The sequence below is a fragment of the Planococcus citri genome, chromosome 2 (assembly GCF_950023065.1).
Source record: "Planococcus citri chromosome 2, ihPlaCitr1.1, whole genome shotgun sequence".
Classification (NCBI taxonomy): domain Eukaryota; kingdom Metazoa; phylum Arthropoda; class Insecta; order Hemiptera; family Pseudococcidae; genus Planococcus; species Planococcus citri.
This window is the reverse complement of record NC_088678.1, coordinates 56481876-56505259: the sequence shown is the minus strand read 5'-3', so window position 1 is coordinate 56505259 and position 23384 is coordinate 56481876. Positions and strand designations below refer to the sequence as shown.

At 34.9% G+C, this 23384-nt stretch overlaps 2 protein-coding genes across 3 annotated transcripts in view; one reads left to right on the top strand and one right to left on the bottom strand.

Annotated features, from left to right (window-relative positions):
- dpr12 (defective proboscis extension response 12) overlaps positions 1 to 23384 on the bottom strand; it is a 433627-nt gene that overhangs the window by 239982 nt on the left and 170261 nt on the right. The window lies entirely within an intron of this gene.
- On the top strand, positions 12347 to 16870 carry LOC135836595 (uncharacterized). The gene has a single exon (XM_065351521.1). The coding sequence runs from the start codon at positions 14149 to 14151 to the stop codon at positions 15097 to 15099; it is 951 nt and encodes a 316-aa protein (XP_065207593.1). The 5' UTR covers positions 12347 to 14148; the 3' UTR covers positions 15100 to 16870.

Here is a 23384-nt window from a genome sequence, read left to right as displayed (position 1 = left end):
TTCGAATCCGTATTATTATCTTTTTCAACGATTAGGTAGGTAGGTAGCTCGTTCAACGAAGAAATCTGAAATTAAATTCTGTCTAATTTTCTGCATATGTCGAGTAATCTGGAAATTGAGTTAGGTCCTTTCAGAGTCTCTAGCAATTTTTGAGTAACTCCAGTTACTTACCCAAAAAATCTCACAAGATCAGTCATAGATCATGAACTTTAGAATTTGTAGTTTTAAACACCTTCAGTACCTATCTAAATATTGGTGACCCACTTCACTATATGATTATGCATCATTTTTCCAAAATCGGTTTCTGTCGGTTTAGAATGTGTTTGTTTTTCAAATTTTAAAACTGTGAAGTTTTTGTACGACTTTTTGAAAATCTGGAATTTCTAAAATATGGCTGGAGGCTCCAGAACAACTTGAAACCTCCATCTAATGTATCTACTCAGTTATATCGTCAAAAAGACTGGAACATTTTTCACTGAAGTAGTGAATTGTAACTCCATACCTAATTGGTTTCCTTTGCCTTCAAACATGTTTAAAGTGATGGTAATTTTTTTTCTGATCGTTGTGAAAGTGAAGGAGGAAATTACTCACATCCTTTCAAACCATCTCTTTGGTCCCTTACCATTTCTATTCTGCAAGCCCACCTCCCAATTATTTACTTCGTGCTGTTGTTTTGCCTTTTGAACCAATTTTTGTGGCGTTTCGCTAGCGCAGGCCCCGTTTGGTCGATCACAAATTACAGAGAAACACGGATTTTCAGGAAATGAATCAAAAATACTAATTTCTTTGCTTTTTTACAGTCACTAAAATGCTTCAAAAAAAAAAAAAAAAAAAAAAAAACAAGAAAAAAATCCCCACCAGTGAAATGTGATGAAATTACCTGAAGAATCATGGTCCAAAATTTTACGACAAAAAATTCATACTATACCTAATGAAAAAATACTGAAATTTAAACTTTTTTAGTTTCGAAAACTTGAATTTAATTTTTCTTAAAGTTTTTGAAAATAAAATTTTTGTATCTTTGAAATTGAAAATGACTTTTCTCAGCGATTTCTGCATATTTCGAGCTCGGATCACTTCTGTTCGATTTCCAGGTTGGTTTTATAAAATTACGAATTTTTTCTTCGGAGAATGGGCCAAATTCAAAACTTCAATTTTTTAAGACAAATTTTTGTTAAAAAATAATGGCTATTGCGGTTAGGCCCGACTTTTTTTTTCAAATTTAGACGCAGATAACTTGCTATTAAATTTAATTTGAAATGTATAGTGTAATTAGCTACATTTTCATGCAAATGAATAAATAAATAAAGCAAACAGAAAAATTGAGTCAAATCCAATCGATGATTTCTTAGAACGATGAAGAAATATTTCAACTTTACACAACACATCTATTTCCACTATTTTAATTTCATTACTTACCAATTTATTTATAAATTCTAAAAATAGGATGGATGAAAATATTTGTATTTTATTGTAAAGCATATTATTCAGATTAAGGTAAAAATTCAATCCTATTTTATTTTTCAAAAAACTGCTCGCTACCATGGTCACCGCAAAATGTACATAAAAGTCTTTTTTTTTACCTGTCGACTAACCTTGATATTTTCTTCAGAACCATTCTGGCGTAAAAATATACCAAAACGCAATTATTAACAATTGAATTAAAACACGTCTACTCTAAATTAATTGTTTTTTTTTGTCAATTTTCTAAAATTATACGTTAAATTTTCGCTCAAACATCGTTCGGCTGTCAACTCGTCAAAACTTTTTCTTAAATTAATTCTTTCGCTTCAACTGTAGATTATAATTACATAGTACCAGTACGTCGTCGAAGTGAAAAAATACGTCAAGTATTGATAAAAGTTACGACCTTAAAGTGCCCACATATAAACTTTCATTTAAACTTTTTTTTTTTTTTTATTCACGAGTAGATACACATGGTTTATAGTGTACTACACGAATGCTATATGTACAGAATGAAAATGAAATTTGCCAAACTTCATCCGTTTGTTGAATCGTGTACTTCGTACCGTTGAAATTTATTACTTGGGTGCTCTGTCTTCGCCACATTTAGTAATTCGATCACATAATGTGAACCTTTCAAATGCTATAAATTCTACCACAAGAGAGTCCATATCGGAAACGTAATTCATACCAGTAGTAGGTGGGTCACTTTGGGGGTCCTAGACTTTCCGGCGCCGACCCAAAGTGTCCCGTCTACTTTTTTTTTCAATTTTTTGTTTGCATTTTTATTTTTAATATTTTTTTCCTGTGTGTTGACGATGTGTATTTGAACCTAACCTAACCAAGGTGTATTGACGATGTGTATTTGAACCTAATCACCTCTATTTATAAGATGAAAATGTGGTGGGGGTAAATTCCAAACTTGAACAGCTTTATGCTAAAAATATTTTTAAAAAGTTGTTTTAGGTATCCCTATTTTCGCATATACTGAACGAACCGTACGTCCTATCAAAAATTTGATGAGAGTGATCTGAAAGAGAATTGAATTCTCTACAATTTCATACGCGAGAAATTTTCGTAGGACGTTCAGTTTTGAAACTACAGCTCTTTTAAAGTGGGAGTAGGAAAAACATTACTTGAAAAAATGGTTTTGTCTTTTAGTTTTTCGTATATACTGCACGAACCGTACGTCCTAGCAAAAATCTGATGAGAGTAATCTGAAAGAGAATTGAATTCTCTACAATCTCATTCGCGTGAAATGTTCGTAGGACGTTCAGTTTTGAAACTACAGCTCTTTTAAAGTGGGAGTAGGAAAAAAATTACTTGGAAAAAGGGTTTTGTCTTTTAGTTTTTCGCATTTACCGGACGAACCGTACGTCCTAGTGAAAATCTGATGAGAGTGATCTGAAAGAGAATTAAATTCTCTACAATTTCATACGCGTAAAATTTTCATAGGCTGCTTAGTTTTGGAACTGCAGCTCTTTAAACATTGGAGTAATATAAAGAATTGCTTGGTTTTAGTGAAAATATGGGCAAAATGATTCTTTTTTCAAACAGAGGGTGTAATTGAGGGCATTTTGAGGGTTTTGTAAAAGCTCTCCAAAAGCTCCAAAAGTTGCAAGTGGGGATATTTTTGGAATCAGCATGACCTCAGCTTTCTAGGTACACCAAAATAACTTTTCAGTAACGGAAACCGAAACATAACTTTATTTCGTTATTTTAGCGTTATGGTTATTTGCCTACACTCATGCTGACTGCTCAGCAACTTGATTCAAAGCCTTCAAAGGTTCAGAATGTTAAAAGTAATGAAATGTACTTATATTTATAGTTTTCAAGAGACTGCACTGACACAAATACTGCATTCTGATTGGTTGGTAGGCTAATTCAAACTGACCAATCAGAGAGCAGTATTGGCCAGAAGGTATCCTTAAAAAACTATAAATACTGGTGTAGTATGACAGACTTCTCATTATGCAGAACAGCAGAGCTCTGGTACACAGCTAGTCTATGAGTGTATGTATACCCTGCATTGTTGAATGGTATACTTTACTACTCTTAGATAAAGTATGTAGCCATGTCTATATAAGGTGGAAAGCAGCTCTGCTTTTCAAATCAAGACCAGATGGGTTGAAATTTAAATATTTCATCCTGTTCTCGAATGAATCGAGGTCTGGCCCTCCGCCGGAGGTATGTAGACTGAAGTCTACCATTTTTGGTAAAAGACCAGGGTTATGTAATATGTATTTACTCATTACTGTACTTTACACTGGCCTTCCTTGTGGTGGTTAATGAATTGATGATCATAAACCATCTCTGGAAGTATGTAGAGTTTCTCTACCATTTTTTGGGAGGTGTGTGGAGTACATGAAGAGAAAAACATAAGATGCAGAAACAATCTGTGAAGGAGAAAAGTTTACTACACAAAACATGTTGGTAAATTTTATTCTGCACGGATCATTTCTGCATGTACTGTTTTTCTCTTCAGTGTACACATGAAGATGCAGAAATAATTTGTGAAGAAAATAATTTACTACACAAAACATGTAGGCAAATTTTTCTTCTTCACAGATCATTTCTGCATCTACTGCTTTTCTTTTCATCTTATATGTGATTTATGCACATGTCAGAGTGACAACTGAAGAGCAAATGATTAACTTGAGTAATGTAACCAGTATTTATAGTTTTTTCTCAAATCTATTTGAGCTATCTGCTTTGTGATTGGCTGAATTTCAACCAATCACAATACAGCAAAATCTTTAATGATTTATGCAGCTGTGTGTGCAGATAAACTTCTGTTTGAAGTGTGCAAGGGAAAAATGACTCTTAGTGATTCAAAGAGAGGGGAATGCCAGTGCAACTGTGCTGTGCTGTGCTGTGATTGGTTGATTGGATTTTCCCAATCAGCCAATCAGAGAGCAGATAGCCTAGAAAGGTCTGAGAAAAAACTATAAATAGAGTTGTGGTGAGCCAGAAAAGTTAATGTGCTCTAGAATGTCTTCCTGCCAACATCTCTTACTGACTGGTAATACAATGGCTACTACTTCAAATGCAGAATTCAATGTGGCTCTTGGAGCTTATTTTTTTTGGGAGGTGTGTGGAGTACTTATGTACACATTTATGAAGAGACAGAAGTGCAGAAACGATCTGAGAAGGAGAAAAAGTTACTACACAGAACATGTTGGTAAATTTTTTTCTTCACAGATCATTTCTGCATGTACTGTTTTTCTCTTCAGTAAGCACATGAAGATGCAGAAATAATTTGTGAAGGAGAAAAACTTACTACACAAAACATGTTCGCAAATTTGTCTTCTTGACAGATCGTTTCTGCATCTACAGTTTTGCACTCTTATGTGTGTCTATATGTGGACATGTCAGAGTGACAGCTGAAAAGCAAATGATCAACTGAAGCAATATAACCAGTATTTATAGTTTTTTCTCAAATCTATTTGAGCTATCTGCTTTCTGATTGGCTGAAATTCAACCAATCACAATACAGTAAGATCTTTAATGATTTATGCAGCTGTGTGTGTGTGCAGATTGAAATTCAGTTCAATCTTAGTATACTGAAGCAATGTATGTGTGTGTGCAGATAAACTTCTCATCGAATAGTGTAAGGGTAAAACAACTCTTAATAATTCTTTGAAGGGAATGCAACTATATCTATGCTGTGTGGTGTAGATGATTTACTGAAGCAAATGGTATATATGTGCAGATAAACTTCTTATTGAAATGTGTAAGGGTAAAACAACTCTTAACAATTCTTTGAAGGGAATGCACCCATAACTATGCTATGCTGTGCTTGGTTAATGGGAAAATCTAATCAACCAATCAGAAAGCAGATAGCTTAGGAAGGAACTGGAGGGGGGAGGGGAGGGTACAAAAAATCCTTATATAGAGGTGAAGTAGGACAGAGAGCTCAGTGTGCTCCAGGATGTCTTACTGTCAACATCTCTTAATGACTGGTAATAATATGCCTACTTTCAATTCAAATATGAATGCAGATCTTGAAGCTTTCACTACTGTGGTTAGTCCTTTTCAGGGCTACACAGTACAACAACTACGTAATGAAGCGAAGAAGAGCACACTTCATTTTCATTACAAGATGAAAAAACATGAGCTACTTGATTTATTAAATAGCCATGTATTAGGGAATATTTTCCCTTTTCACAGCACTTTATTTGATTCAAATAGTGCTTGTGTACCAGCTGCTGAAGCTGCAGCTCCCATTCAGCCACCTAGTATTGACTATAATCAATACAAAGTGGTTGAATTGAGAGCTTTGGCAAAGCAGAAGGGAATCAAGAACTATTTCAATATGAATAAGGTGCAGTTGGTGTTGGCTTTAGATAGTAGTGTAGGTATAGTTAATGATAATTTTAATTTAAGGGAAATTTTCCCATTTAGCAATACTTTATTTAATAAGTCTGCATCGAGGAATGGTTGGCAACAACCAGGACTTGGTCCTTACTTAGCTAACTTAGATACTTTACATTTAGTTAGTGATAAAGTAGGGCCAAAAAAAAGTTTAAAACGTAAAAGAATGTCTTCTAGTACTAAAATTGAAAAAACAGAAAATCTGCTTTTCAAGTTAGTTTACCATAGTGATATGGAAGATGAAGATGATATCTGCACGAGTACCAGTAATAAGCGAATCCGTTTGGATAATAATAACCCTTCTGTTTCACTACCACCACCATCTGCAGATAAACTCCAAGACCTGGTTACAGCAATGGAAGTAGATGAAGAAGAAGACCCAGTAGTATTACAGGTGGTGATGGAGGTTGAGGTAGGGGTACCAGAGAAAGATACTCTACAACAAGTTCTTGAAGATATGGAGTTGGGTGATGACTCAATTCCTGAACCTCATCGAGAATTGCTTAAAGAGTTATTCCCTGAGAATCTTTTACCCAGCCTTATCGAAGAACAACCAACAGAACCTATAAATGTATTGGATATATTTTTTGGTTCAAATAATGATCCAACTCCAGTTCTGGAACCACATACGAGAGTTGTGGTTCCTTCAGCTGATGCAGAAGAAGAAGTAGAAAGAGTATACATTGGAGGAGGAGGTGGTAATGTTTCCAGCACTATTGCTTCTACATCCAAAGCAAATGCTCCAGCAACTGAAATTTCTGTTGATGCTACTGTTGATGAGACTGCTGGTGAGAGTGATGAAGACCTACTACCAGGTACTGAAGCTTTACAATACATCAATGTTACTCTTGTAGATGCTTTGACAAGAGCAAAGTTTGGTTTAACAGATCATTCCTATAGAATCACATTGAGAAAAAATATTGAAAAGCTACCCAGAGTAGATCTCATTACAAAAGCCCTGAATGAAATGATGGAATATTCCAAGAAGAAATCAGGTTTCTTATCTGGTGATTTTATCGACCTTCAAGTTACAAACCCTACTCTGAATGAACCTATTAGAACAGGTCTTCAAACAAAAGACCATGTTGAATCGTTGAAGGAGAAGTTGGAACAAATTTTGACTTCGGATGAAACTGTGGATCTTTTTGCATGCAAGTTCCACATTCAAACAATCAAAATTCCACGGGGTGAAGGTCGAACAAAGATCTTGAATTTGGCTAAGAACAAACATACCAAGACTAGTATTAATCAAATCAGAAATAATGACAATTTATGTGGTTTACGAGCTGTTATTGTTGGTATGACTCATCATACTGACAAAATTTTGGATGAAACTTTGAATGATTCTCAAATTAAGGATACACGAAAAGGTAAGCCAATTCAAAACAGACTAACCAATAAGTTGCACAATCAATTGGTTGATAGGTATGCTGGTGACGGTTTCACATGTGAAAATGGTTTAAGCCTAGCCAACATGAAATTCATTGAAGAATTTCTCAATATTCAAATTGTGGTCATCGAAGCCATAGTTAATAACCCTAGAATTTATAGTGGTGTTGATAAAGAAATGAAAATCTATTTGTATAAAGATGGTAATCATTTTGATACAATAAATTCAATGAAAGGGTTTTATGGCAGCGTATACTTCTGTGACATTTGCTGTTCAGGGTATCAGAATCCAGATGAACACAATAACTGTATAGGGGTCAAAACTTGTAAACTCTGCAATGAACCTGTACACAGTGATGTGAAACGTGTTCTTTGTACAGATTGCAACAGATATTGTGTCAACATGGACTGCTTGAAAAAACACAAAGAGACTGTCTGCAAAGAAAAAGTCAAGTGTATTGGTTGTAGCAATGTTATTAACCGTTTGGATGTTGACCATAAGTGTGGTTATTCCAATTGTAAAAATTGTGAACAATATGTTGATATGGCTACACATAAATGCTATATAAAGGAACTTCCTGCAAAGGGTGGTAGATGTGCATACAAGTGTAAGAATTGTGGCCCCAGTTGGTGTAAATGGGAGAATAAACAGTGCTCTTACACTGAAAAATATATATTTTTCGATTATGAGTGTCAACAAGAAACAGGTGAGCATGTACCCAACTTGATCATTGCACGTGATTTTGACAATAACATACATTGGTTTGAATCAAATGATCAGTTTTGTGCATGGCTCATTGATGAACAGCACAAGAATTATACTGCAATTGCACACTATGCCCGAGGTTATGATAGTTATTTCATTTTGCAATATTGCATAAAGAACACAATTGTACCAAAGACGATTTTTTCAGGCAGTAAATTGATGTCATTGGAGATTGGCCCTCTCAATTTGCGAATCATTGACAGCCATAACTTTATTGCGTCACCACTAGCAGAATTTCCAAAAACCTTTGGATTGACTGAGTTGAAGAAAGGTTACTTTCCCCATCTCTTCAATACAAAAGAAAATGAAAATTACGTAGGAGACATTCCAGCTGCACATTATTACTGTCCTGACCGAATGAAAGCAGAAGCACGCAAAGATTTCCTCGACTGGCACAAACAAAAGGCTGAAGAACATTACCAGTTTGATATGAAAAGTGAACTGTTTCAGTATTGTAGTTCAGATGTTGATATTCTGCGTCGTGGTTGTTTGAAATTCAGGGAGGACTTTTTGGAAAGTGGAAATATAGATCCATTCTGTTACACCACCATTGCCAGTGATTGTATGGCCTTGTATAGAAGTAAATACTTGAAGCCGGATACAATTGCTGTGAATAATAAGGAGTTCCATGATCAGTTTTCCAAGGTTTCAGTATCTTGGTTAAACTCATTCAATAACTCTAATATTGTTCATGCTGGTAATGGAGGTGAAAAAAGGATTTGTGGAGCTAAAGTTGATGGTTTTGATTCTGCATCCAACACAGTTTACCAATTCCATGGTTGTTTCTGGCATGGTTGTCCTGATTGCTTCGATGAAGAAACCACTAACAGGGTGAATCACAAATGCATGGGAGATTTATACCAGAAAACTGTGGAGAGAACAGAACAGCTTCAAAGAGCTGGGTATACAGTAGTTGAGATGTGGGAATGCCAGTGGAAAAGGACTCGTGAATACTCTAAGAACCGTTACCTGATCAACAACAAAGTAATAGAGCCACTGAATCCTCGTGATGCATTCTTTGGTGGGCGTACAGAAGTCTTCAAATTAAAGAAGACAGCTGATGGTATTGATGATAAAATCAAGTATATAGATGTTTGCTCACTATACCCTACTGTAATGTATTATGATCCATATCCGGTTGGACATCCAACAAAGATTTTGAATCCACCCTGTTACAATCCAAATTGGTTTGGATTTGTTAAATGCAAAGTTCTACCACCTCGTGATCTCTACATCCCTGTTCTTCCATGTCGTGTACAGATGAGCAGGAGTGAAAAATTATTGTTCACTATATGCGTGAAATGTGCCATTGATAATCAGCCTAGGTGTACCCACACAGATGCAGAACGTGAATTTGTAGGTACTTGGTCCACTCGAGAAATGAACAAAGCTATTGAGATGGGATATGAAGTGCTGGAAACATATGAAGTGTGGCATTTTGACCAATCCACTGATTTATGGAAAGACTACATTACCTATTTCTTGAAAGTGAAATTGGAATCTAGTGAGCACTCATATCCAACCAAAGAAGCTTATGTCGCTGCTGTGAAACGTGATCAAGGTATTGATTTGGATATTGACAAAATTGCCTATAATCCAGGAAGAAGGGCTGTTGCCAAATTATGCCTCAATTCACTTTGGGGTAAATTTGGACAGCGAACCAACATGGGTAATACTGAATACATAACAGATCCGTGTCGTTTCTATGAAATTCTCCTGGATGATAAGCTGACAAATATTCACGTGTTTCCATTATCTGAGGAAATGGTTCAAGTGAATTACAAATTGAAGGATCAATATGTTGATAACAATCACAAGACCAATATTTATGTTGCTGCTTTCACAACAGCAAATGCCAGGCTTAGACTTTATGATCAGTTGTCAAAATTAAATGAAGCAGTTCTTTATTGCGACACTGATTCAATTATATATGTAGATGATGGAACCAACACTGTCAGAACTGGTGACTTGTTGGGTGAGTGGACTGATGAGCTGAAAGGAGGTTACATTACCAAATTCATAGCCTCAGGTCCTAAATCTTACTACTTTAAGACAAACACTGGTAAGGAATGTCTCAAGGTGAAAGGTTTCACTCTACACTATGCCAATGCGAAGAAAATCACCGGATCGGTTATGGAACTGATGATTGATAAGGAATTTCCAAACGTGATCACTGTTGATAAGAATATTGTTCGAGATGTGAAGACTAAGCAATTGGTCAACACTGAACAGACAAAGAAGTTTGGATTCAACTTTGATAAACGTGTGATTTGTGATAATTTTGACACAGTTCCTTATGGTTACATTGCTTAGTGAAACGTTGAATAATTATATTACAACTGGTAATGGATAAACGTAGATTGAAAAATTCGATAACAGTGATTAATTTTGACAATCAAGTTGAGAAAAAACAACGTAAAGTAGAAATGTTCCCTGATGTGATCCGTTGTGGGATGTTTGGTCCTAGTGGCTCTGGAAAATCAAACTTGCTTCTTACCATGTTGGTACACATGAGACCATACAAAAATTTGTATCTATGTTCAAAAACAAGTTATCAGGAAAAGTATGGCATACTGCGTGAACTCATCGCTGGACACAATAAAAATAAGAAAAGTCGAAAGAAAATGATTAATATCAAAGAACTGCAAGTTGAATCACTCCCTGAACCTGAAGATTTGGAAATGGATTCCATTGTGATTTTTGATGATGTACTGACTGAAAAGCAAGATAAAGTTGCTAATTTTTTCCTCAGAGGTAGACATCGTAATATTTCTTGTTTTTACTTGAGTCAAGCGTACACAAAAATACCAAAAAAGAGTGGCATACGTGAAAATTTCAATTACATTATACTGTTTAGGCAGGATTTAGTGAATTTGCGTCAAGTTTATACTGAATACATCACAGATGTCACTTTTGAGAAATTCCGTTCAATGTGTAACAATTGTTGGCGTGAACAGTTTGGTTTTCTGGTTATTGATGTTGAGAGTGATGAATGCAAGTATAAAAAGAAGTTTGAAGAAAGTATAAATATCTGAGACCTAATTTGATAAGGTATATAGGAAATTGGTTCAAAAAAACTATACATAGAGGTACCTAACACTGATAAGTTATTATCATTACTATGGCACCTGCTAATGAAAATTATGACAATTTCTTTGAACGTTATGATTTTTATGACTATAGACCTCCTTCGTCTGAGAACATTAACCAACCAGGTGGGGAGTTTCCCATTACAGTTTATAATGAAGATATCATTACTTTACCTTGTGAAAGTAGACTTGTGTTTACTGGTCAAATCAGTGTAAATACCGTAGCCACCGATGGTACTGCTACAGCTGTCACCAACATCGATACAAGTAAAATTGATTTTGATCTGAATGGTATTTTACATCGATTTGAATTCATTGAATACAAAGTTGGCGAACATAAAGTTGATGATATTCGTAAACCAGGTATTTCAACAACCATGAAAGGTCTTGCTTCATTCAGACCAAATATGGCTCAAAGTCTTTCTGGTTGGAATATTTATCAAGGAGCAAAAAGTCTGATCAATAGTTCAGGGTACTTTACAATTATTAAACATCTTTCTGAATTGATGGGTTGTTTTGAAGATTATCGTAAATGTCTTGTTCGTGTACCTCAAACATTGATTTTTCATATCAGTACATCGTCTGACAATAATTGTTTTTACTCAAAGGAGGGTACAAAATACCAAGTTTCTTTCAAATTCACAGACATTATTTGGCGTATGCGCCACATAAAGCTAAGAATTGATAAAGAAGCCAAACTTCGCAAAGAAGTGTTGACCAGTACAAATTATACAATGCATTTCCGTCACTGGTTGTATCAAAGCACAACTATACCTGTTGGGACTACAGAATACACCTGGGATGTTCCCGTTTCTCATTCTAAAGTTAAGTATGCTATAATAGCTTTCCAAAAAGATGTTGTGGGTAAACTTGACAAACAAATGGGTAGATTTGACTTACTCAATGTTGAAAATGTGCAGTTAGAAATCAACAACTACTTGCTATATCCAAAGGATCGTTTGAACCTCAAGTATGCAGAAAATAAGTGTGGTAATATTTTTGAAATGTTCAAAGCATTCCCCAAATCTTACTACAATCAACCAGAAGAAGATCCAGTCTGTGATTACATCACATTCCTAACAGATTTTCCAATGATCATTATTGACTGTTCTCATCAACCTGAAGTGATCAAAGAATCATTGATAAATACAAAACTTCACTTTAATTTTAGAGGTGATGGTTTCCCTGACAAAGGTATGGTACATTTACTCATGATTATGGACTGTAAAGCAGTTTACAATCCTCTGAACAATCAAGTTATCACATAGAATTAACGAATGAAGCTGTTACAATATTTTATTTTTTCACAATGGCATTTCAGATTTCATTGACTGAAACTTCTTCAATTTTTGATTTTGAATATGCAGATGGTATAAAGTTGAATGGACCTTATGAGGTCTGTTTGAAAAGTTTTGTGACTTATAACAACATACCCAACATATCGGAAGTGAATAACAATATAACTTTTGTGGATGTAGATAATAAGGATAAGGATAATGAAATACCTAAGGCTGAGTTCATAGAAATTCGAGACTCAAACAATAATATTATCAATATCAATGATGAAAGTCTCACATATAACCATAGGTTTGACCTTCCAAAAAAGAAAAACAATGTATACCCCTTTTCTATACCCACTGGTACATATGAGATTCAAGATATCGTTAAATATATTGAAAATTTGGATAAAATTAAAAACACCGGTACTTTCTTACGTCTGAATAAAAACACATTCAAGATGGAAATCAAAAGTCCCTTGCATGTTGATTTCAGACCTGCAAACTCAATTGGTCGAACGTTGGGTTTTAGTCCCAGACTTTTAGGTCCCAATGAACTACATCATTCAGATTTACCTGTGCAGATTTTTACTGTGCACACCATCAAAGTGAAATGCAATTTGATTAAATGCAATGTTGATAATCTGAAGCGTAATGACAATACATTTTATGAATTTCCATTTAAAGTTGAAAGTGGTGAGAAAATCATTGAAAGACCAATTACGTTGTGTTATTATCCTATTGTGAGACTGGATAGCATTTATCAACTACAATTGAGAGTTGTTGATCAAAATGATAGGTTGGTTGATTTTCAAGGTGAACAAATTGCAATTACTTTGGGTTTCCAACCAGCTAGATGAAAAACATTAAATAGAGGTTAGGAGACTGTTGATATTCTAATTATTACAATGGATGATAAAACAATCAGAGATTATTTGGAATCTGGTAGAGCTTTGAAACAAAAGTTTGAAGAAATGAAATTTGGTAAACTAACCAAACGTATTCAGCTGGAAGAAAGGTTCAAGCCAATTACAGAATCCTTGCAGACTTTGAATGAAAATATGACAAAGTCTATACAAGTGCAGGGAGACAAAGGTATTCCTTTCATTTTGAATGACTTATTAAAACCTGGTAAAAATATTGATAAACACTTTGGTGTGAGAATTGAAAATAGAGGTTTATTTGTTGGTAATTCCCAATTAACAATCACACCTGATAATAATGTTCTTTTGGAATCTGATCAAAGTTTGTATAAGGGTACTCCTGGTCTTTGGGAATTACTCACTGCTGAAAATCCTCAACATTATGATGCTAGAGATTTGAGCAATTATGAACAAATTGTGTTACGTTCTTATGCTTACAGGCGTAAAAATGATAGACATAGCCCATACTATAAAGCTACAAATACTAACAAGTATAGAACTTTAATCAGGCCAATGCTAGTGAAGTACCACATTATTAAACAACAACAACAACCTCTGTCTGTAATAAAAGAAACTGAAACTGACGATGAAGATGATGAATTCTATGATACCTCATTTTATGAGGATGAAGATCTTAAAAAAGGTTCTGGATTGCGTAAGTTTAATACAGGGCAACCTGTGGAGTATGTTCATTGGAATACTGTTGATGAATTAGTTGAAAGACTGTGTCATTTGTGGGGTGAAATACAATCTGGCAACACAAATCCTATTTTACTCAATGAAATAGTCAACATCATTCAGGAATTCAAAGAACTTTGAAAAACGTTATATAGACTTATGAGCAGAAGAAAATTCATTATTTTAAAATGGATTATCGTTATCAAAGATATCTAAGATGCATGGAGGTAATGCCTGAGCCAGCAGGTACTTCTAGTCCTACTTATGGTAGAGGTATTATCAATTCTATGATTAATAATTTACCATTTGAAATGCATATGCCTGGCTACAATTATTTAGGTCCTGGTACCAAGCTTGAAAAGAGATTGAATGCAGGCAGCCAACCAATAAATAAACTTGATGAATTAGCTATGAATCACGATATAGCATATTCCAAATCTAAAAATTTGGATGATCGTCATGCTGCTGATTATAACTTACAAGAAGGAGCTTGGAACAGGGTGTTGGCTGATGATGCTGGGCTGGGAGAAAAAGCAGTAGCATGGTTAACAACTAATGCCATGAAAGCTAAAAGAGCTTTAGGTGCTGGCTTGCTAACAAAGTACCCTGTATCTCTGGAACCAGCAGAGCAAGAAAAACTTGCAGCAGCTATACAGGCACAGAAAGGTGTTTCTCTAAAGGTTAGTACTATACGTACCAAAGAATCTGTGATGAGTGAGTCCTACTTACCCCTAACAAAAAGTCAGATTGCAAATCTTAAGAAAGGTGGTAATAGTATAAAAACCATCAGATTATCATCTGCTCAGGTTGAAAAGGTCAAGTCTGGAGGTTACCTTAAAACAATACTTCAGTATGGTCCTGCAGCCATAGGTGCTGTTTCTGCTCTTGTTGATCTTTTCAAAAGTAAAGAAAAAGATGGCAAAGGTGTTTACATCAATAAGAAACCCAGAGGTTCAGGAGTTTACATTAATAAAAAACCAAAAAGTGGTGAAGGTGTTTACATTAATAAGAAACCTAAAGGTTCAGGTGTTTACATCAATAAAAAACCAAAAAGTGGTGAAGGTGTTTACATTAACAAGAAACCTAAAGGTAATGGTCTCTTGGATGAGCTTTTAAAAAAAAAAAAGCTACTCCTCTGAATAATTTGGAATTGACAGAGTATGCTATACAATTGAAAATACCTTTCTTTAGAGGTGTATTCATGCGTGATAAGTTACCAACAAAAATTTTAAAAAATGAATCTGCTATTGTGAATTTAGATTCAAGCTCTGGTCCAGGTACTCATTGGGTTGCATATGTGAAACATGGTCAAAATGTAGAATATTATGACTCTTTTGGTGTTGCCCCACCAGCTGAATTACTTGCTTACTTTGGAAAGAAAGCCAAGGTAATTTATAATTATGAGCAAGATCAAAAATTAAGTCAAGTTATTTGTGGTCATTTGTGTTTGAAGTTTCTGCATAAATACATATGATTTCAAATCTCTGATATTTGTAAAATGGATTTAGCTCTTGAATTGCACAAACCTGTGATTAAAAAATTCAAAACTCGCCAAATCATCACCAAAGGTATTGATCACATTTGGCAAGCTGATTTATTGATCATGTCTCAGTATAAAAAAGAAAATAATGGCTACACCAATATTCTGAATGTTATAGACTGTTTTAGCAAGTATGCTTGGTGTATACCTCTAAAATCAAAATCTGGGAAAGATGTTACTGAAGCATTTCGTAAAATACTAGAGTCCAAAAGACCTAATCGAAAACCTGAATTGCTGCATGTTGATCGTGGTAAAGAATTTGTAAATTCTACTTTCAAAAAATTGTTGAAGGAATACAACATTACCATGTACCATACATTCACTGAGATCAAAGCAGCCATGGTAGAAAGATTTAACAGAACATTAAATGAGAAAATGAAGCTGCATTTTGAAGTCAACCAAAATCATCATTGGATAAAAATTCTACCAAAGCTTGTTACTGAGTACAATAAACAGGATATACATAGATCTATTGGTATGACTCCTGCATCTGTAAACCATAAGACAGAGCCAGAAGTTTATCAACGATTATATGGCATTGAGAAATTCAAATTGCCAAAACCTACATTTAAAATAGGTGACCGTGTTAGAATTATTGCATATAGATATACATTTACAAATAAGTACTTAAGAAGGTGGACAAAAGAAATTTTTGTGGTTGATAAAGTACACTACACAGTTCCCATAACATACACTATTAAAGCTTTGGATGGTGAAATGATTAGTGGAAAGTTTTATAAACAAGAATTGCAGAGAACCAAATTTTAAAAATTGAGTATAGTAGTATACTGCTAACTCATTTGAACTCATCAAAACAGTCCTTCTTAGGGCTTTACCAAAAAATAGAAAAAATAAAAAAAAATAAAAATCTTAAAAATATAAAAAAAATATTAGTCTTAAGTTTAGTTTTAGTTACTTAGGTTAGATATTCATATCCTAAATTGAAAAAAAAAAAAAAAAAAAAAAAAACATAAAAATCTTGAAAATATAAAAAAAGTATTAGTCTTAAGTTTAGTTTTAGTTAGGTTGGTTATTCATATCCTAAATTTTTTAAAAATGAAAAATGTAGTAGCCTTAGGTTTAGTTTTATGTTCTCAGTTAGGTTAGGTTCAAATTATTAGCCTACACTCAAAAAAATAATTCTTAGGTTCAGTTTTAGTTTCACTATTCATGTTGTTTGGTTAGGTTTAAATTCAGAGAAAAAAATATATTAGCTTCAGTCTGCAATAAGAAGATCCATAACTGAGCTAACCTCACTTACAAATGCTGCGCACGCATCTAGTGGAGGAGTGGGGGTAGCTCCAAAAAAAAAACTATAAATACTGTTGTAGTTCAGCTAGGAGCTCATTATTCTCTTACCTCTCTTACAAGATGGATATTCCCAGTGTACTTGACCTGAAATATGAAGATCATGAAATTGTAATAGTTGAGTTTAAAAAGTGGAGTGCAAAAAAAGTTGACATATACACTCATCAGTATGGTTGGCGTACCTTACCACCTGCTACAAAAACAATTACAAAAAGAAGAATTGATTTTTGGAATAAGATTCATCTAAAAACTCTACACATAAGGGATATTGACTTTGGGATGTTTGAGTATACTCTATATGGAGAATACAAATCAGGAAAAAAATATAGAATTGGATGGTTATGTCCTCAATGGAATGTATTTGATTTCAATGAAAAAATGGATAGGATATATTGAAAAAATTATCCTTACTTAGTTTCAATTCAATACTTATCAACACAGTCCTTCTTGGGACTACATGAAAAAAAAAAAAAAAAAAAAAAAAAACTTGGAAATACAAAAAAAATATTAATCTTAGATTTACTTTTAGTGTTGATTTTCCATCAACATGAGAAATTTAAACAGTCCTTCTTAGGGCTTTACCAAATAAAAATAAAAAATTGAAAATATAAAAATAAATAGTCTTGAGGTTGGTTTTGGTTTTAGTTTTCATTAGGTTACTTTTCAAGTTTGGAATTTACCCCCACCACATTTTCATCTTATAAATAGAGGTGATTAGGTTCAAATACACATCGTCAATACACCTTGGTTAGGTTAGGTTCAAATACACATTGCCAACACACCTCAGTTAGGTTAGGTTCAAATACACATCGTCAACACACAGGAAAAAAATATTAAAAATAAAAATGCAAACAAAAAATTGAAAAAAAAAGTAGACGGGACACTTTGGGTCGGCGCCGGAAAGTCTAGGACCCCCAAAGTGACCCACCTACTACTCATACCATTACACACCGGCCAACTCCTTTGCTATAATAAAGAGCATAGATTAGACGTTAAGTGCACAGGCGGACATTTCCCTTTTCTTGCTTGATAAATGTATGGGTTTGTGATAGAATTTCAAGTACAAAATTTTTTTCATCTTTTATTTAAGGTTTGAGTTTGGGGAATATCTTTCACGTCATTTGAATGCGATATTTTGATATGAATTTTTTTGAGGAGGGGAATTGAAAAAAAGAGAGCGGAGTCGAAAGTCACCCTCAAAGTGTTTAGAAAATTATAACTAAGAAACTGATTTGAGACTAGGATTGCATAATGAATGGCATTAAAATTGATGAAAATTGCCCCTTCAAATCGCTACAGGGGCAAACATTTTCACATTAATGTTATTTGGGTTGCAGCATCTCCAAATAGTAGGCGTTAATTTAAGTAGGTAGAATAAGAGAACACACTGTACATGTAAATTGAAAAAATAAATACTCCTCAGACAAGAAGTTTGTCAATTAATTCTTTTCGCAACACTATAATTAATCGTTCACCTACCAACCACCATCGTGTGAGAAACGCTCTACCACCCTAAGTAGGTACTCGTATATCCAACGAGACCGTCACGACGATATAATTAAACGAATATCGTAAAAGTATTTGTATAAAAACCGCACAATCGGTGGGCACATTTTTGCAGACTACACTTTTTATTACTTTACGCATATTTAAACACAATACCAGGATTAGCCGGAAAGTATCTTAATATTTAAACATTACCCACTGAAATATTACTCCATTTACTAGACTCGTTAAAAATTACGACCTTTTAAATATTCAAACACACTGGCTTTTCAGTCAAGTCTTACGTACCCTTTCGAGTACTCAGTAACTTTATAAATTCTTAATCAAAGTTTTTAAATTCTGTTACAAGCTGTTATCCGTTTTTTGAAACTGTATGGCAGTAACTTCATCGTCGTCGTCGTCGACTTCGTAGATATCTGGGATGTTTTGAAGTTTTCGCTGATACGATACGTTAACGTTTCGAAGGCGAATAATTTTGCATTGTTTTGTCGAATTCTAGCACGTTATCTGCTTGAAAACCGCCAGCTTCGCTGATCGAATGACGCTTTTGATAACAAAACAGAATGTTGGGGATAATTTCCTCATCGAGTAACACTGTTTTTTCCTCTGCTATAGTACATAGAAGATGATCCTTTATTGAGATTGTTACGATGTGTATACGTTTTTCAATATCCAACATAATAATTCAACGGTAAATTGCTCGTATAAAAAATAAAAATATAAAGTAAAAGAAAACACACAGAGTTGTGGTGAGATGGAAATAGAAAAACGCTTGGCATTTCACTACGCTCGAGCAGACTCTTGGCGTTTTTCATTTCATCAAATAACATTTGTCGAATTACCGATACAATAATCCGTTCGAGTTGATTTTTTATTCTCTCACGTCATTGTTTTCACGTTCCAAAACTCATTCAAAAACAGTTTTAAGGTAGGTATACAGCTGATATGAAAGCAAGAATAAGAATCACTTACTACAACCGGAGCAAGAGAAGAGCAATGGAGCATCGTGAGCATCTTCTCGGTAGATATAACTTACATTTCCTCGAGCTCTCGAGCATTTCTTTTCCACTTTTGCTTTAGTTATTGCAAATAACATCGTTTTAGATACTAATTCTAGCATTAATGGTATTCAGAATGCTTTGTCAAAATATACGGCGATGGTATAGTTTTGCGGGCCAAGTATACCAGCGACCATGAGTGCGTCTCCTGCGCGCCAACGGATGTTTAAAATAAGCTCCATTTACTTTTAAAAGCCAACTCTGCGCAATTGTAGTGTTCCTTCGAAGTGAATAATTTCCAGATGTCGGTTTCGTACCACATCTAGACAAGAATGTATAATTTTTGATTAAATATTTCAAACGTTATTGGATGTAGTGTCATTTAGGGTCGCCATTTTCGCCATGATTAAATATTTCGCCCGCTTATACGTGCCCGTGCATTTTAAACTGTTCGAGCAGAGAATTTTTTTCACGTCTCCCTTTGATACGATGATTTGACTTGCATAAAATTCCATAACTCGAAAACGTGTGGGTATCGTTAGAGTTTGTCAGAAATTTTCAGCTAGGGTGAAATAGGTGGGTCTGGGTAGGTGTGTACCATAATATCGAATAGTATTTTAATCAACTTAATATGTACCCTCGGGGATAATTTTGTCAGCATCGTCATCGTCCATAAGTTATTATGCACTACTGCTGGTAGAATTTTTCTCGTGTGATTATTTGCATCAATAGCTGAACACTTCCAGCAAATTCTCGCAGACGGTGAATTTTTGAGATAAATATTTTTAAACTGTAGAAAATTTTATAAGTTTGGCTATTTTTTTCGTTTTTTTTTAAATTGGAAAAAATGATTCAAAAATTGGCAGTACTGAATTCCAAAACATTTCCCCGATAGTCGGGGGGCCCGCATAAGTATCACTTGCACCCCCCTGCCGATCCTACGGGACAACTTTTCTCTTAAAGGGGAAGTCCTAAGGAACATTTCTAGCCCTTGTCCTCAAAAAAAAAAAAAGTGGCCCTACTTACAAAATGGCGGCCACTTTTTTTTTTGAGGACAAGGGCTAGAAATGTTCCTTAGGACTTCCCCTTTAAGAAAAAAGTTGTCCCGGAGGATCGGCAGGGAGGTGCAGGTGATCCTTATGCGGGCCCCCCGACTACGAGTTTAGGAATGATATCTTTCAATATTTTGGCATAACTAATGCAAAATATTTTCCAACGAAAATTTCAAAACACGCATTTATCCAAAATTAAGCGATTTGCAAATTTTCAACCACTCAGTAGAACCCTGAAAGTGGTCTTGGATTTTGGCAGCAATAACATAGATCGACGTAGAATCTCAAATTTCATCTTTTGAAACCGGGCCATTTTTCTTTAAGCAGGTTGAGTAGGAGCTAGAGCGAAAAAAATCCCGATTTTTTAGAAAATGTTCCCTCTTTGAGAACCCATGTCTCTTCTTCAGGGGGACTTAAGGAGCTAATAAAATTTGTAGGAGACTTTCAACTCAAAATGAAGGTTTCCAATAAACTTGTGTCAAATTAATTCTCCGACATTTTTTTTTTTTTTTCGTGATCCACCAGAGTTGAATACTGTTGGGTTAACTTACACATAAAATTAAATCAAATTACTTAAGTTTGAGCAGATCTGATTAGACTAATTGAATTGGAGATCCAATTTGATCCCAGTTTGATCCAATCTGATCATCTGATCTGTAAGCAAATTTAGGAAATATTCCCTAAATCACAACTTTTTTGATTTTTCTTCATTAATAACAGCTATCGTTTTAATGAAACAACTTGAACCAAAATTCACTCGTCAAATGACTGACTGAAATTGAAAATCAGAATTACCTAGATCAGTTTTTATCCCCAAGCATTATAATATTTACCTAAATGCCAAAAAATTGAACAGTCAGCTTCAAAATGCAAGGGAACAGGACTGAGTTGATAAATCCAGTGAAATGACCCCACAAATGAAAAATTTTTTGAAAAAATGCGAAAATATCACAAGAAAATGATTTGGAATCCAAAAAAATTGAGTTCATTTCCGAAAAAGTTTGCTGATCAAAAATTTAGGTATTTTGGGAAATGAAGATTAGAATTAGATAGGTATATAGGTAGATAACTAATCTCGAACATCTTCACTGCAATTGTTTACTTGCCTATTTCTCTTCACCTCTCAAAAATAAGAAATAGGTACCTATTTAGGCATCAAAAAAATTTGCTCCCTCCAATAATTTTTTTCGACCAATGACTCATTAAAGATCTGTATTTAAGTTTACAGGCTATACAATAGCAATTTGTTTCCATACTTCCCCCAGTCTTCCTCTCAGACAAATTTTCAATTACAAAATCAATCATACAGCGATCAATAAAGACAAACAAATTGGTTTCAAAACGAGCAAATTACACTTTCAGAACACCGTTGGAAATTTTTATTGAAAATAAAATTGCTACAAGAAGAATATAAAGGGAAGAAAAAGAATCGTCAACGAAAATTCATCTTGTACATCGAAACAGCTGCGCAAAAATAGCGACAGAGGATATACGAACGAAAATACCTACACATAGAGTAGGTAGAAAAAAATTCCTCTTTAACCAGGAAACTATAACAATAAAAAAAAATTCGCCAAACTGAATGAGACGGTTTAGGTTGGCAGAAAAAATAAGTTGGACACAAGGGATGCTGAGTGTTTGGTATCTGATTAGATTAACGTTGTCAGGGTTAAAAATAAAAGTTTCAGCTTCACATGCCATCTCTCTACCGCTACTCTGTATACATACCCAAACGCACCGCACCGATACACAGAAAGGTAGTTTCAGCTTTTTCTTCGGGGTTGACAAAGTACCTGCTATCGCAAAAGTATGTATAAAACAGTACTTTTGGGAGAAATAAGTACACTTCGGGCGAACTTAAATTGGAAATTCATTCAACCTGAAGCAATAAAAGTGAAAATTTCCCGGGAAAAACTTCTGAATGTTAATGACCGGTCGTAACGTAGCGCGTCGTGTTTTGCTACCCTGAATTTCATTTCATTCTTACCTTCTTATTTTTCCTGTTCCTATTTTGGTTCTCAATGAAGCACAGAGGCTCATTCTCTTCCCTCATTTCTCATATATATTCTCTCGGTTCTCGAAATAACGCGCACGATGCGATGAGAATTTTCACTTTGAAAACTTCCTCAGCAAGGTACGACGAGTAGGCAGGCACCTAACTACGTAGGGTAAGATTACCTCGACGAGGAGAAATTTTTCAATCTAAACAAATCGCTAATTTTAATATTTCTGCTCGTTAAATTACCGCCAGAGAGTTGGCCGAAGAATCTGGCGCGTTGAAAATTTGACTTCTTAATTTTTTCTCTTCAAACCGAGCGGTTATTTGTTATCCGTATTGAGCATTTTTCGTCCGAACGCGTTCGCTAGGGAAATTATCATCGCTCGTCGACGTTCCCCGCAGAGTACCGTCGATTTACTCTTTCTGCTTTTCAAATTACCAGTCATTACGCCAAATAAACTCGGCGCAGCGATCGAACAACGAAGAGGAGGGTTTTTTTTTGCGTACCCTGTTCTAAAACGCACGTACCTATTTGGACAGGCCGCAGGTTACCATAAGACGGATTTACCTACCCTTCGTGTCGTCTCTTCATCGTTCGCGTTATTTTTTTACTCCTCTTTTTCGGGTCTTAACTCTCGAAAAATGTGCTATAAGCTGCACAGCTTCGACGCAAATGAAACGAATAAGTTAAATTCGACTTTAACATTCTACGACGAAATGGAGCATTTTTCAAAAATATCAGGTCACCGTCAACACTCACTCTTTTTTCAGCCTTTTTTTACTCGTACTCGGCCAAACGCTGTGTTTCGCAGCTTTCGGTCACGTAATGGCCGTAAATAATAAGTTGCCTTATCTTATTCCATTTTCCAAACTATGTAATAATATTGTAGATGCCAGTCCTCTTCCCTTCGCGTTGCCACTCCTTCTTGTGCACCATAAACCAAGCACCGAGCTTTTCTTCGCTCTTGTCCTTGGTGCACTAGTTCACACCAACGCACGCGTACTCACTTGCTCCGTAATA